The sequence below is a fragment of the Elephas maximus genome, chromosome 7 (assembly GCF_024166365.1).
Source record: "Elephas maximus indicus isolate mEleMax1 chromosome 7, mEleMax1 primary haplotype, whole genome shotgun sequence".
In the NCBI taxonomy this organism is placed as follows: Eukaryota; Metazoa; Chordata; class Mammalia; order Proboscidea; family Elephantidae; genus Elephas; species Elephas maximus.
In genome coordinates, this window is record NC_064825.1 from 55750591 (window position 1) to 55768185 (window position 17595).

Consider the following 17595-nt stretch of genomic DNA (forward strand, 5'->3'; position numbering starts at 1 on the left):
AAAGTACAGGGTCAGTGGAAAAGAGGAAGACCCTCAACACAGTGGATTGACACAGTGGCTGCAACAGTGAGCTCAAGCGTAACAATGATTGTAATGATGGCTCAGGGCTAGGCAGTGTTTCGTTTTGTTGTGCCTAGGGTTGCTATGAGTTGGAACCAACTGGACGACACCTAACAACAACAACAACAACAATACTGCCACAGCAGTCAAAACAGCCTGGTACTGGTACAACAGCAGGTACATAGACCAATGGAACAGAATTGAGAACCCAGACATAAATCCATCCACATTTGAACAGCTGATATTTGACAAAGGCCCAAAGTTAGTTAAATGAAGAAAAGACAGCCTCTTTAACGAATGGTGCTAGCATAACTTGATGTGCATCTGCAAAAAAAAATGAAATAAGACCCATTGCTCACACTAAGCACAAAATCGAGCACAAAATGGATCAAAGACCTAAATATAAAATAAAAAAACGATATAGATCATGGAAGAAAAAATAGGGACAATGTTAGGAGCCCTATTAAGTGGCATAAACGGTATACAAAACATTACTAATGATACAGAAGAGAAATTTGATAACTGGGAGCTTCTAAAATTCAAGCAGCTATGCTCATCCAAAGACTTCACCAAAAGAGTAAAAAGATTACCTACAGACTGGGGAAAGTTTTTAGCTATGACATTTCTGATCAGCACCTGATCTCTAAAATCTACATGATACTGCAAAAACTCAACTACAAAAAGACAAATAACCCAATTAGAAAATGGGTAAAGGATATGAACAGGCATTTCTCTAAAGAAAACTTCTGGGCAGCAAACAGATACATGACGAAATGCCCATGATCATTAGCCATTAGAGAAATGGTAATCAAAACTATAATGAGGTTCTATCTCCCAGGCGCTCCTTGGAAATTCTATGGGGCAGTTCTACCCTGTCGTATAGGGTCGCTGAGTCGGAATTGACTCGACAGCACTGGATACTGGGTATCTCACTGCAACAAGGCTTGCATTAATAGAAGAAACACAAAATGATAAATGTTGGAGAGGTTGTGGAGAGATTGGAACACTTCTGCACTCTTTGTGGGAATGCAGAATGATACAACCACTTTGGAAATTGATTTTGTGCTTCCTTAAAGGGCTAGAAATTGAACTGCCATAGGATCCAGCAATCCCACTTCTTGTAATATATCCTGGAAAAATAAGAGCCCTTACATGAACAGATATATGCACACCCATGTTCACTGCAGCCCTGTTTAAAATAGCAAAAAGTTGGAAGCAACAATGGTGCCCATCAACAGATGAATGGATAAATAAATCGTATATTCACACAATGGAATGTTACACAATGATAAAGAACAAAGATGAGTCCATGAAACATTTCATTACGTGGAGGAATCTGGAAGGTATTATGCTAAGTGAAATTAATCAGCTTCAAAAGGACAAATATTATATGAGACCACTATTATAAGAACTCAAGAAACAGTTTAAACACAGAAGAAAATATTCTTTGATGGTTACATGGCAGGGAGGGAGGGAGAGGTGTATTCACTAAGTAGATAGACAAGAACTATTTTAGGTGAAGGGAAAGATAACACACAATACAGGAGAGGCCGGCACAACTGGACTAAATCAAAAGCAAAGATGTTTCCTGAATACAAATGAACACTTCAAAGGCTAGAGTAGTAGAGGCAAGGGTCTGAGAACCATGGTTTCAGGAGACATCCAGGTCAACTGGCAGAAGAAAATGTATTAAGAAGACATTCTGCATCCCACTTTAGTGAGTGGCGTCTGGCGTCTTAAACTTTAGCAAGCGGCCATCTAAATGCACCAATTGGTCTCAATCCCCCTGGAGCAAAGAAGAATGAAGAACACCAAAGACACAAGGTAATTTTGAGCCCAAAAGACAAAAAGGGCCACAGAAACCAGGGACTACATTGGCCTGAGACCCAAAGAAGTAGATGGGGCCCGGCTACAACTGATGAGTGCCCTGACAAGAAACACAACAGAAAATCCCTGGTGGAGAAGGAGAACAGTGGGATGTAGACCTCAAATTCTCATAAATAGACCAGAGTTAATGGTCAGACTGAGACTAGAGGGGGCCTGGAAATCACGGTCACCAGACCTTCTGTTGGCTGAAGACTGTAATCATTCAAAAAAGCCAACTCTTCAGATGGGATTGGACTGGACTATAAGATAGAAAATGATAGTGGTGAAGCGGGAGCTTCTTGGCTCAAGTAGACACATGAGATTATGTGTGCAGCTCCTGGCTGGAGAAGAGATGAGAGTGCAGAGGGGGACAGTAGCTGGCTGAATGGATACAGGGTGGAAAAGAAGGAGTATACTTTCTCGTTAAGGGGAGGGCAACTAGGAGTACATACCCACTGCCCACTGTCCTTCGAGTCGATTCCTACTCATAGCGACCCTATAGGACAGAGTAGAACTGCCCCATAGAGTTACCAAGGAGCGCCTGGTAGATTTGAACTGCCAATCTTTTGGTTAGCAGCTGTAGCTCTTAACCACTATGCCACCAAGGTTTCCAGGAGTACATAGCAATGTGTGTATAAGTTTTTGTGTGAGAGACTGACTTAATTTGTAAATTTTCACTTAAGGAAAAAAAAAAAAAGTACAGCCAGGATTCTCATCAGAAGCAAATATGGTGAGATTTCATCTCACACACGGCCACGTTATCAGGAGGGACCAGTCCATGCTTGTTAACGTAGAGGATCAGTGAGAAAAAGAAAGACCCTCAATGAGATGGATTGACACAGTAGCTGCAACAACAGGTTGAAGGCTAACAAGGATTGTGAGGATGGCACGGAACTGGGCAGCGTTTCTTTCTGTTGTACGTAGGGTTGCCACGAGTCAGAACCAACTCAATAGCATTCAACGACATTTATTTTGGTGTTTTTTCATTCATTCTCAATTGTTTTTCCTAATAACATTTTCCAGTCTATTTTTTCCTAAAATAATAATTAAACATTACTCCTCAAATCTACTACTATTACTGCTTTATGGGAATGTGATTAGAAATTCTTCCATTTCATTAATTTCTACTTTTTGTTCTATCATTTGCTATTGGTCCATGAAAACAAAAATACTTTGAACTTTCTTTTATGACATTGGCTTTGTTTATGCTTGTTTTGTTGTTGGTTTGCATTGAGTTGGCTCTGAGTCATGGCAACCTTATAAATAACATAACAAAACCTTTCCTGGTACTGTGACATCTCACAATTGTTGGTATGTTTGAGCAGCTATTGTCAACCCTTCTCATGGAGGGTTTCCCTTATTTTCACTGACCCTGTGCTTAACCTAATGTGATGTCATTTTCTAGCAACTGATCTTTCCTGATGACGTGCTCCAAGTAGGCAAGACAGAGTGTCACCATTCTCGATTCTAAGGAGTATTCTGGCTGTACTTCCTGTCAAGCTGATTTGTCCATTCTTTTGGCAGTCTGTGGGATTTTCAGTATTCTTCACTATTTACTTATGTATTCATGTATTGATAGATAGTCATAGTATTATTTTTTAAACTTAAAATATGCGCTACACATCCTTGTATGTATTTCTGTGTATACTTCTAGGGATATTTTTCAGGTTTTATACTCTGAAGAACTGTCAGGGAACAGGCTTATAAGCATTCTGTACATATTTCTGCTCTCTCAATCTTTGTTTTGATTCTCTATGTTTTTTGATACTTTCATTTTCATTATTTGATTTAGTTTCATTTTACCAACCACCCCACTCTGTTTTTGGAACCCTGCACATTCTATATCTATCCTTTATTAGTTGTTATTTAAGTTTTAACTTTTCTAGTTCCACCTTATGTTTTCTAAGACAATGAATTTGTAAGTAACCTACTATGAGCAAAATAAAACCCTTAGCCCTCTCTTACTTTTTTCTGTTTTTCTTCTATATACTTTTATCTCATCTTTCAATCATCTGGAATTTCATTTCTAGGCTTAAAAAACCACATTTTTAAATTAACAATTTTTGACTTACCCTATGCAATTTAAATAATTTATTTCTACAACCAATTCTTCATGGATATCACTTTGCTCTGGGATTCAGTAATATTTATGGAGACCGTCTTGTAGTAGTCCCCTCCCCAACACTGCTGCTGATCAAAACCATCTGCTTTAGTAATTATTAATAATATTTGTATGTGTAAAAATGTCCTTTGCCCTCATAATTGAACAATAGATTGAAAATTATACATCATTAATGAACAATCTAAAAATGAAATTAAGAAAAAAATTTCAGTTACAATGAAATCAACAGGAGTAAAATACTTAGGAATACATATAACAAAAAAAGTGCGAACATTTCATACCGAAAATTATAATGGATCATTATAAGAAATTTAAAAAAGATCTAATGGAAAAAAAATCACCTATCTGATAAGGGACATGTATCCAGACTATACAGAGTACATGTATAACTTCACAAAACACAACCCAATTTAAACTGTGTGAAATTTGGATAGACTCTTTTTTAAGAAGGTTTCCCAATCTATAGGTTAGTAGTCAGGAAGAATCTGTTTGCACCCAGAGACCTAGTATATTTAATACTTTCCTCCAACTCCAGTGAAATAGTTGTCTCAAGAACGTTCTGTAATAGTTTATGAGGAATTGTCCTTGATCTGTGAGAAACAATAAATTAGCATTTTATGCTCTGGGGATGTCTGGTGAAGGGCAAACACTGCCATCAGGAATATCTTGGCCTTATTGTAGAAAATAATTATATTTTACAGAGCCACAATTTGAAAGTGTACTCATTTGAATGTACTGAATACTTCTTTGCATACATGTGTGTGGATTTCAGTGGTAATGTCTATCTCTGCCTTCTTGTGTGTTTCTCTTATGTCTGCTTTTCTTCCTTCTCCCCTGAAAGAGAATTTCAGACTTTTCAAGGAGGCTTTGAGGTCATAATCCCAAGGCCCATGGCCAGACAGAGATTATGATTTGGGTTTATTTTCAGCGCTGTCCATTAGGAGACAGCGGCCAGTAGTCTCAAAGCCCATTCTCTGGGGCAGGCATAATTGGGCTCTCTGGTTCCCAACTCTGCTGGAGATAGATTTTATATTGACCAGGCAATCTTAGTGAGTCCTAACCATATTTTCTTTGCTCAGAGGTAAGGGGAAGAGTTTGAACTTACGTTATTTGGTAGATACTGTCCATCCCCCATGACTCTAAAAAAGTAAAACAGACTACTGACCAAGAGTGATGTCTTTGATGGGAATTTCTTGGGATTCAAGTCATTCAGTAATCATTGGATAGAAAACTTTAATTTTGTTTTTAATATTTAGTCATTCCCATTATCTCTTACAACTGCAAGATAGTGAAGATAATGGTCTTTCATGGGGGTGAAAAGTTGAAGTTAAGAGAAGATATTGGCTGAGAGGAGCCTCTCAAAACAGATACCATGGGAGGAAGCTGAGAACTAAGAGCCCTGGAGAAGTGGCTTAGGCATCCTCTTCCTACAGTCAGAGGACTTTCGATAAGCAAGCTTCTCTGGCCTCTTAATGATCTTTAAGTAGATGTTTTTATCACTATTTGTGTCTTGTGCTTTCCCCAATTTTTCTAAATTCAATCAGGGGCTATATATATATATTTTTTAGTCATTCCTTCCTTCTTTCCCTCCTTCTGACATTCCATCCAATCTTCTGCACTTCTTCGCTCTCTTTTTTCTTTATTCACCCTATTTTTTTCCTCCAGTTTTCTTTTCTTTCCTCATTTTGTCTGATTTTCTGAGTTTGAAAAGGAATTATCAAAGGATAGGGGTAAGACCCACCGGATGTCATTCAAGGTAAGCTTACAGATCTTATTATTTCATCCTGACCTGGGAGAGCTAGACCCATGATCAGTTTACTTCCCTCAAAACCCTTTGTTTCAACTTTTCTATCTATATTGCATGGTCTCCTTGAATACAGGAAATGGGGAAAACCTCATGTTCTCTTTGTTCCGTTATGTTTCACCATGATCTAAGTAAGAAAGGAAAACATACTCTTCTACTATGAAATGTTTTTTTTTTTCCCCTCTGAGCTTATTCTCTGCTTGCCCAGTGTCTCTGTTCCTGTGTTAGTTTAATGTTTGTTGGATAAGATTTATCTCTCTGTTAATGATCTAATGAGAAATGCCTATTAGTTTTGGAAGCAAATTTTTGAATTTGGATTTATGCAAAAAATACTATCAAATGAAACATTTTTAAGGAATCTCACATGCAATGTATTATTCATTACATGTATATGGCTTCTATATTTTGTTTGTATGTCTTTATGACAGTGTGGCTGCATTTCATTATGTATCTGCATGTGTCTGTCCTTGCATTAATTACTTTTTCATATTTGTCCTCAACATCATTAATTTGGGGAGTCTTACCATTTTGTATTACTCCTGTTTTCAGTCTTTGTTCATGAAAAAATTAAAGTAACAATAAGAACATAGAATTTCAGAAGAAGATATATATAATCTCTTGGTGTTCGTTATTCTATTAATCTTCATAAAAAATGTGGCCCTTGGATTCCAATTATACATAATGTCGGAAATCTTTCTTTTGCTTTTTTCATAGACCTACAGAGATAAGAAACAATATCACTGCCTTCTCTTGCAATCTACCTAAACATAATCTAATTGTTTAGGTAATTGTAACTATTGCCGTTTTTTTTTTTTTTTTTTTTTTTGTAGGAACTAACCATATCTTCTCCTCTTATAGCCAAATTCAGAATGCCTCATCGAAACACAACAGTGTTCCATCCATCCACATTTTTTCTTTTAGGGATCCCAGGACTTGAGACTGCCCATGTCTGGATTTCTTTGCCCTTCTGTTTTGTTTACATTATGGCCCTTATTGGCAATGCCCCCATTTTGATAGTCATATGGACTGAGAAAACACTGTGGGATCCAATGTTCTTTTTCCTGGCTATACTGTCAGCCATAGACGTGGCTCTCTCCACATCCTCAGTGCCCCGAATGTTGGGTATCTTCTGGCTTGATGCTCACGAGATTGGCTTTGGAGCTTGTGTGGCCCAGATGGTTCTGATACACACCTTCTCAGGAATGGAGTCTGAAGTCTTATTGGCTATGGCCTTTAACCGCTATGTGGCCATCTGTGCAACACTCCACTATACAACCATTCTGACTGTTTGGGTGCTGACAGGAATTGGTCTGGGTATCATATTGAGTGCAGTTGTGCTCACACTACCCTTTAGCTACCTAATCCACCGTTTGCCCTTTTGTGAGGCCCGCATTCTTGCCCATACCTATTGTGAGCACATGGGAATTGCCAAGTTGGCTAGTGCAGACATATGAATCAACGCCATTTATGGGCTCTTTGTTGCTTCCTTGTCTTTGCTCTCATACTGGTTGGGGTCTCCTATGGCTATATTATCCAGGCTGTATTCCGCCTCAAATCTCAAGATGCCTGTCTCAAAACACTGAGTACTTGTGGCTCCCATGCTCTAGTTATGTTTGTTTTCTATACCCCTGCCCTCTTCTCCTTCCTCACGCACAGGTTTGGCCAAAACATACCCCCTTATATCCACATCCTTGTTGCCAACATCTGTGTTGTCATCCCACCTGCACTCAACCCTGTTATTTATGGGATAAGGACCAAGCAAATCAGAGAGTATGTGATCCGAGTATTTACTAACAAGTAGGGACAACTGCACTCCTTGATCTTTAGGGATGGGATTCTGTATGTAATGACAATATTTACTCCACTTGCAATTTATTTGACCACATGCGAAAATACTTATGGGAACTTTAGGATGACATGATCAAATAGTTTAAACCCTGGGAAAGGCCAATATAAGTCTTTTGGTAAGTTTTCTTTAGTTTTTCTGTGTGGTTGCAGCCTCTGATTATGGTAGTCCATTATTCTTGAGGAAGAGAAATGCAGGGTATTTGCAGATGTGCTCCTATAATTAACGTCTTGGAATTTCTCTAATGGAACATGGTTCACATACAATAGAATTCTGTGTGAAATTCCTAATGATAGGTCTAAGGCTATCCCAGTTTTCATTTGTTAACATTAATATTCTTTTCGAGGATCTTTTCATTTTTTTTTCTCCCTCCTAAATCTCGAAGAATCTATACCATCACATCACCTCTGTTGTACCTCGTGAAGGTAATTATTGAAAATTACCTAAAATTGTTTCATAAGAAAACAACACCCCTTGCACTCCCCCAGAACAACTTCTGATTTAAGAATTAGAAGCCAATATACTCTCAGGCAAATCTAGAATTAAAGAGAAGATACAAGAGTGTAATTTTTTATCCAAAGGAAAAAAAAAATTATAAATTCTTATCATCTAGTGGTGTTTTAACTTGTGTCAGTAATCTGTACAGCCTCCAAATGAGCCCTATCTTTTCCTTTTGGATTCCCTGACTATGTGTGTGTGTGTGTGAATTACTGGGTTTCAAATAGAAGTGAATGTTCCAAATCATTGTATATAAAGGGCTTTAGAAGAAATTTTTCAGAGTCAGCTTCCCCCTTTTTTTTTTTTAATTGTGGCTTTTTATATATATACATATAAAACCACAATTAAAAAAAAGACATTAATTATGTTTGTTATGTTATGGCACACCTCACTTGATGAAAGCTAAGAAAACTTGAATCATTTATTGATGCAGATCAAAGAATACAGCCTTCAATATGGATTATACCTCAACATAAAGAAAGCAAAACCCCTCAAAACTGGTTCAATAAACAACATTATGATAAACAGAGAAAATACTGACATTTTTAAGGATTTCATTTTCCTGATACCCACAATTGGCATCCATGGAAGCAGCAGTCAACATAATCAAAGGACATATTGCATTGGGCAAATCTGCTGCAAAAGACCTCTTTAAAGTGTTAAAAAGCAAAGATGTAACTTTGAGGACAAAGGTGCACCTGACCCGAGCCATGGTATTTTCAGTCTGATATGCATGCGAAGGCTGGACAATGAAGAAGGAAGTCAAAAGAAGAATTGATGCCTGTGAATTATGGTATTTGGTGAAGAATATTGAATATACCATGGACTTCCAGAAGAACAAACAAATCTGTCTTGGAAGAAGTACAGCCAGAGAGCTCTTTAGAAGTGAGCAACTTCCATTTTATTTTTAACTGCATTTAAGACAGAGATAAAAATGACTCAGTAGAAGAGCATTAAAATACTTCACAGTGTTGTCTTAAGATTATATCCTCAGCTATATAGAATTTATCAAGCCATGCCAGAGTCCATTTAGGAAGAGGAATGAAATAAATTAGCGTCTTTCGGGAATGATTGTTCAGGAGAGAATGCTGTTGAAAGGCAATGTCTTAAACTACTGAGACCACAGAATATAATAACCAAACATGAGGGATATGAGTAAAACTGTTCAAGAAAGTTTTTGCCAAGTAAAAACTATAAAAAATAATTCAATGTATAGCACAGTGAAGCCATTTTATTATATATCATAACAATACATACTACCAGTTGCCACTGAGTTCACTCCAACTCATGGCAACCCCACATGTGCCAGAGTGCAGTTATGCTTCAGAGGGTTTTCCATTGGCTAATTTTTCAGAAGTAGATTGCCAGGACTTCCTTTGGATGTACCTCTGAATGGACTCGAACCAATAATCTTTTGGTTAGCAGTTGAGTGCATTAACCATTTACACAACCCAGACTCTATAATGATGTTGTTATTATTGTTAGGTGTCATTGACTTGGTTCCTATTTATAGCCACCCTATGCATACCAGAAACACTACATGGTCCTACACCATCCCCACAATCACTGTTAGGTTTGAGCCCATTGTTGCAGCCACCGTGTCAGCCCATCTCATTGAGAGTCTTCCTCTCTTTAGGTGACTCCCTACTTAATCAAGCATGACCCCCTTCTCCAAGGACTGGTCCATCCTGATAATTTGTCCCAAGCATGTGAGACGAAGTCTCAACATCCTTGTCTCTAAGGAGCATTCTGGCAGTCCAGGTTATGTTTAATATTATTCTCTAACACTGTAATTCAAAAGCATAAATTCTTCCTCATTCTTCCTTACTCATTATTCAGGTTTCACATGCGTGTGAGGAGATTGAAATTACCATGGCTTTGATCAGGTGCACCTTAGCCCTGAAAATGATATCTTTGCTTTTTAACACTTTAAATAGACCTTCTGCAGCAGTTTTCCCAATGCAATACATTGGTTGACTTCTTGACTGTTTCTTCCATGGGCATTGATTCTGGACCCAAGTAAAATGAAATCCTTGAGAATTTCAGTATTTTCTCCATTTATCATGATATCACTTATTGTTCCAGTTGTGAGGCTTTTTATTATTATTATTTCACATCTTGTTTATTTATAAATTATTTTACAACTTACCAAACTCCTTATTACTTACCAATGCCAACATCAGATGATAATTGCTTCAAATTTATTACAGGAAAATCAGAGTTGATAGAATTTTAATTCACAGACTTTGCTCCTTCTTTACTAAAACATTTTTTTTATTGTGTTTTAAGTGAAAGTTTACAAATCAAGTCAGTCTCTCATACAAAAACTTATACACACCCTGCTATGTAACCCTAACTGCTCTCCCCACAATGTGACAGCACACTCCTCCTCGCCGTCCTGTATTTCCTGTGCCCATTCAACCAGCTCCTGTCCCCCCTCCACCTTCTCATTTCACCTCCAGACAGGAGCTGCCCACATAGTCTCATGAGACTACCTGAGCCAAGAAGCTCACTCCTCACCAGTATCATTTTCTGTTTTATAGTCCAGTCCAATCTCTGTCTGAAGAACTGGCTTTGGGAATGCCTCCAGTCTTGGACTAGCAGACGGTCCGGGGACCATGATCTTTGGGGTCCCTCCAATCTTAGTCAGACCATTAAGACTGATCTTTTTATGAGAATTTGAGGTCTGCATCCCACTGTTCTCCTGCTCCATCAGGGATTCTCTCTTGTGTTTCCTTTAGGGCAGGCATCAGTGGTAGCTGGGCACCATCTAGTTCTTCCCATCTTAGGTCGATGGAGTTTCTGGTTTATGTGGCCCTTTCTGTCTCTTAGGCTCATATTGCCATTGTGTCTTTGGTGTTCTTCATTCTCCTTTGCTGTAGGTGGGTTGAGACCAATTGATGCATCCCAGATGGGCTCTTGCTGGCATTTAAATGAGAGTATCTTCTGACATCCGGTTTTGTCTCATCTTTCTTTCCTGTCTTTTTAATGACCACTTGCTTTCTTCATGTATGATGTCCTTGATGACATTCCACAATTCATCTGGTCTTGGTCATTAGCGTTCGACCAGTCAAGTCACTTCTTGGAGGTGGTCCCTAAATTCAGGTGGAATATACTCAAGGGCATACTTTGGCTCTCATAGACTTGTTCTAATTTTTCTCAGTTTCAACTTCAATTTGCATGTGAGTAATTGATGGTCTGTTTTGTAGTAGGCCTTGTTCTGACTAATGATATTGAGCTTTTCCATCATCTCTTTCCACAGACGTAGTTGATTTTTTTCCTGTGTATTCCATTTGGCTAGGTCCATGTGTATAGTTGCCATTTATGTTGGTGAAAAAAAGTATTTGCAGTGAAGAAGTCGTTAGTCTTCCAAAATTCTATCATGTTATCTCTGGTATCATTTCTATCACCAAGACCATATTTTCCAGGAACCTAAGTGTGAAATACATATTCAGGAATCAGGGGCTGTTGAGATGCATATTATGAAAGATCTTATTGCAAGGGGAAGTATGTATCCAGATGTTTAATTCAAAAATCTTGGCCAGGAATTACATCTTTTAAAAAAGCGTACGTGGGTAGGAAGACTTCTATTCTTGAAGTGATATCCCAGAGTGACTTAGATCATGCACAAAGGCTAGCTTATATTGTTGTGATGAAATAGTGCTTTGTTGAAATATTTTAAAACATTAAAGTAAATGAAATTTCTATCTTATTTAAATGCATAATTGTCAACAGATCATAAGAAAAAGAAAACAAGATTCAGTTGTATGTCAGAAACGACTCTATTTCTAGTAAAAGTTAAACAACATGAAACTGTAAAATGTAAGAACTATTAACAGGATAATTAGTTTTAGCACAATTTAAAGTTAGCATATATGATTATTGACTTTAAATCAGGACAAATGATCTAAATTTCTAAATTCCCTTTAAATCTGTATCACTGTGCTTGGGATTCTTAAGAGGATAATGACACTGAGAATAAGAGTAGTGTATGGCTAAAACTGATAGATTTACTATCAGAAAAGCTGGTCTAGAGAAAATACTGAGAATGTTACCATATGGCATTTTATTGAAGCCCCAGAAAAAGGACAGAATATTAATTCACAGGAGTTTGAGGAAGTGCCTCACAGATCTTCTCAATCAAACCAGGGCCTCCAGAAGGGTTAAGGGCACTATCCCTCAAAGACCTCAGCAGGGAGCCAAGATAGGAAAGGAATTACCTCAAAAAGATATGTAGATGTGATTTTGTTTAATGGGGAGAATGTCCATGACATCCATGCAAGGCCCACAAGGTTCTTTGCAAAATTGTAATTAACAAAAACAATGATACCAACTTGGTCTGAAAGGAACAGAGAGAGCACAAAATGAAAGGAGGTTTTCAAACCTCCAAAATTCTTCTGAAAAGAAATAGGCTGATAAAACTACTCAGCTGCAAACACATGCTACATTTCATGAAAAAAAAAAAGGAAAAATGTATAAGAAGGCAAAACCAAGAGCCCAGAATGTAGAACCAAGAGCTTAGAGGGTAGAGCAAAGTACTGTATTGTTTCTAAGACTCAAAACTAATCATGAATTCCCTGGGGTGGTAGGTCCAAGATGATGGAGTAGTCAGATGCATTCTGTGGTCCCTCTTACAACAACAACAAAAAGACCCCCCCAAAACAGGTGAATCAATTATATATGACAAGCAAGGAGAACTGAACATCAAAGGCAAAGTTCAGGAATTGGACTGAGCAGCAGGGAGAGGAAGAAACAGTTCAGAAGCAGCAAGAAGGTGCCACACCTGACCTGGAGGGAACTTGTACGCTGTAGGCTTTCCGCTGCTGCCGTGAGTGCAGTAAGGTAAGCAGAGGCGTTCGGGACACGTTTTCCACATCAGGGGAGACTGAACAGCATAGAGTCTGTTCTACCCTACAGACCAAGCAAGAACTGGCCCAAAATTGGCAAAGGATAAGTAACTGCATTTAGCCTATTATGATCCAAAAATATCACTTCAAGAAAAACCTCTCACCCACTTACCTGCCCCCTTCCTATTCTGCACTGGGTCCAAGCTGGCTGCAGCCCCTGAGCAGGAAAAAGGACCTTGTACTTGCCCTGAGCCATTCTTCTGGCCTTGGATAGGGAACAAATTAACAAAAAGGGAAAAAATAATCTGTCAGTTTACCTAAGACAGGTACTCAGAGCAGAAACAGCTCCTTCGTCTAGGCACAGGCATACGGGGTCCACGGATTTTGAATGCCTTTACCCCTGCATAGTCCTGTTTGAGCCCATTTCAATAGCGTAGGCCTTTGCTAGTGCAGTACAACAGGATATATAGCTGAAGTCTAACTTCAACTGTTTTAGCTACTTGGTGAAGGGGCAAGTTTGTGTCATTTGACACCACTCTGCCTATTAAGTGGGGTACTTGCCTACCCACATCAGGGGTCCGAGGACTGGTGGCTCCATCCATGACACCTAGCCACCAGTGACAGGGGTCCAAGAATAACTGGTGCCTCCCATTCCTTACAGCTAACAGGATTGGGGTGTCCAGATGCAAAACCCACCCACCAATGTGCTCTAGGGAACAGGGACACATTTTCATCACAGACACTCAGGGGCAGTTGTCACCCCCGCCTTGCTCAGCATGTGACCTCCCTACTGCACTCAGATACCTGTACCTACACCAACCAATCCTGCTCATCTAGGACTGTAGGTGACAACCTGAACCACACACTTGGTGACTGACTATCTGACACCTGAGCTGAACCCATACAAAAAAAGCGAATGGACTTTGGGTCTCACACATCTAGTAACATCACTAACCACCTGGTGACAGGATGTTATAGCTTTAAAGGTGACAATAATAAAACTAGCACTCTTGAGCAGCCTATTTAGGCATATCAAAACAAAATAAGAAGCTACGGCACAGGAAGCAAACATAAAATAAATAAATACAATTACTTACCGATGGCTCAGAGACAACAGTCAATATCAGATCACATAAAGAGGCAGGCCACAATGGCTTCAGCAACCTCCCAAAACAAAGAATCAAGAAACCTTCTGGATAAAGAGAACTTCCTAGAATTACCAGAAGTAGAATATAAAAGATTAATATACAGAACTCTTCAACAGATCAGGAAGGAGGTCAGACAAAATGCAAAACAAGCCAAGGAACACACAGAAAAGCATTGGAGGAACTTAAGCAGATTAGGCAACAACATAATAACAAATTTAATAGTCTGCAAGAACCTATAGAGAGACAGCAATCAGAAACTCAAAGGATTAACAATAAAATTCAGAATTAGACAATTTCATAGAAAATCATATGAGCAGAATTGAGGCAATGGAAGTCAGAATTAGTGAGACTGAAGATGAAGCACTTGATACCGACATATTTAAGGAAAAATCGGATAAAAGAATTAAAAAAAAAAAAAAAAGAAGAAACCCTAAGATTTATGTGAGACTCTATCAAGAGGAATAACCTACGAGTGATTGCAGTACAAGAACAGGGGGAGTAAAAGAAAATACAGAGAAAATCTTTGAAGATTTGTTAGCAGAAAACTTCCCTGATATTGCAAACGATGAGAAGATATCTATCAAAGATGCTCATTGAACCCCATACAAGGTAGATCCCAAAAGAAAGTCATCAAGACATATTATAATCAAACTTGCCAAGATCAGAGGTAAAGACAGAATTTTAAGAGTGGCTAGAGATAAACAAAAAGTCACCTACAAAGGAGAGTCAATAAGAATAGCCCAGACTACTCAGCAGAAACCATGTGAGGAAGAAGGTAATGGGATGAATATACAACGCTGTGAAGGAAAAAAGAATTGCCAGTCAAGAATTATATATCCAGCAAAACAGTCTCTCAAATATGGTGGCAAAATTGGGGCATTTCTAGACAATCAGAAGTTTAGAGAATTTGCAAAAACCAAAGAAAATTTACAAGAAATACTAAAGGTAGTCCTCTGGTTAGAAAATCAATAACATCAGGTAGCAACCGAAAACTAGAACACAGGATACAGCAACCATATATCAGCCCAGATAGGAAAATCACAAACATAAATGAAATCTAAAATGCTCAAAACAGGGAAACAGAGACATCTTTATGTAAAAGATGACAATATAAAAACAAAAAAGAGGGACTGAAAAATGTAGCCATAGATCTTTCATATGGAAGGGAAGTCAATGTGACATCAAGAAATAAAAGATTGGTTTAAACGTAGAAAAATAGGGGTAAATATGAAGGTAACTACAAAGGAAACTAACAGTCCTACATGTCAAAATAAAAATTGAGAAAAATGTAAAGACTCAGCACATTCAAAATCAACAAAAATGAAAAGAGGTAAAAAGTATATATATAAATGAAAACGACAGCACAGAAAATTAAGTGGACAAAGAAACTGTCAACAACACACACAAAAAAGACATGCAAATGACAGAACGAAACTCATACCTATCAATAATTACACTGAATGTAAATGGACTAAATGTACCAATAAAGAGACAGAGAGTGGCAGAATGGATAAAAAACACGATCCATCTGTAATCTGCCTACAAGAGACACACCTTAGACTCAAAGACAGAAACAAACTAAAACTCAAAGGATGGAAAAAAAAATATATCCAGCAAACATCAATGAAAAAAGAGCAGAAGCATCGATATTAAACTCTGACAAAATACACTTTAAAGTAAAATCCACCACCAGAGAAAAGAAGGACACTACATAATGATTAAAGGGTCAACACAGCAGGAGGACATAAGCATAGTAAATATTTACACACCCAAAGAGAGAGATCCAAAATACATAAAGAAACACTAACAGCATTGAAAAGCCAAATAGACAGCTCCACAATAATAGTAGGAGACTTCAACACACCACTTTCATTGAAGGACAGAATATCCAGAAAGTAGTTCAATAAAGACATGGAAGATCTAAATGCCACAATCAACCAACTTGACCCCATAGACATATACAGAACATTCCCCCCAACAGCAGCCAAGTATACTTTCTTTTCCAATGCACATGGAACATTCTCCAGAATAGACCACATATTAGCCTATAAAAGCAAGCCTTAAAAGATTCCAAAACATCAGTATATTACAAAGCATCTTTTCTGACCATAGAGCCATAAAAGTAGAAATCAATAACAGAAAAAGCAAGGAAAAAAATCAAACATGGGGAAATTGAACAACATCTTGCTTAAAAACTATTGGGTTATAGAAGGAATTAAGGATGGAATAAAAAAATTCACAGAATCAAATAAGAATGAAAACACGTCATACCACAATCTTTGGGACACAGCTAAAGTGGTGCTGGAGATCAATTTAGAGCAATACATGCACAAATCCCAAAAGAAGAAAGGGCCAAAATCAAAGAAGTAAACCAAGAACTGAAACAAATAGAAAGAGAGCAGCAAAAGAAACCGTCGAGCATGACAAGAAGAAAATAATAAAAAATTAGAGCAGAATTAAATGAAATAAAGAATAGAAAAAAAATTGAAAGAGTTAACAAAACCAAAAGCTGGTTCTTTGAAAAGATCAATGAAATCAATACACCACTGGCCAAACTAACGAAAGAAAAACAGGAGACGAAGCAAATAACTGGAATAAGAAATGAGATGAGTGATATCACAACAAACCAAACTGAAATGAAAAGAATCAGAACAGAATACTATGAAAAATTCTACTCTGACAAATTTGAAAACCTCGAGGAAATGGACAAAATTTCTAGAAACGCACTACCTACTTAAACTAACACAAACAGAGATAGAACAATTAAATAAACCTATAACAAAAGAGGAAACTGAAAAGGCTATTAAAAAACTTCCGACAACAACAAAAAAAGCCCTGGCCCTGAGGGTTTCACTGGAGAATTCTACCAAACTTCCAGAGAAGAGTTAACAGCACTACTACTATAGGTATTTCAGAGCATAGAAAAGGATGAAATACTTCCAAACTCATTCTATGCAATCAGCATAACCTTGATACCAAAACCAGGTAAAGACATCACAAAAAAAGACCATTACAGACCTATATCCCTCATGAACTCAGATGCAAAAATCTTCAACAAAATTCTAGCCAATAGAATTCAACAACATGTCAAAAAAGAAAAAAAAAAAATTCGCCATGACCAAGTGGGATTCATGCCAGATATGCAGGGATGATTCAACATCAGCAAAACATTCGATGTAATATACCATCTAAATAAAACAAAAGACAAGAACCATGTGATCCTATCAATTGATGCAGAACAGAAAATTAACAAAGTCCAATGCCCATTCATGATAAAAATCCTCAGCAAAATAGGATTAGAAGGAAAATTCCTCAACATAATAAAGGGTATTTATACAAAACCAATAGCCAAAATCATCCTAAATAGAGAGAATTGGAAAGCATTTTCCCCTGAGAATGGGAAC

At 37.8% G+C, this 17595-nt stretch overlaps 1 protein-coding gene across 1 annotated transcript; it reads left to right on the plus strand.

Moving 5' to 3' along the window:
• Positions 1-6721: 6721 nt before the first annotated feature.
• LOC126079504 (olfactory receptor 52J3-like) lies at positions 6722-7653 on the plus strand. Its single transcript, XM_049890562.1, is given in 2 exon segments — positions 6722-7331; positions 7334-7653. Coding segments are annotated over 2 exon segments (930 nt in total).
• Positions 7654-17595: the final 9942 nt, after the last annotated feature.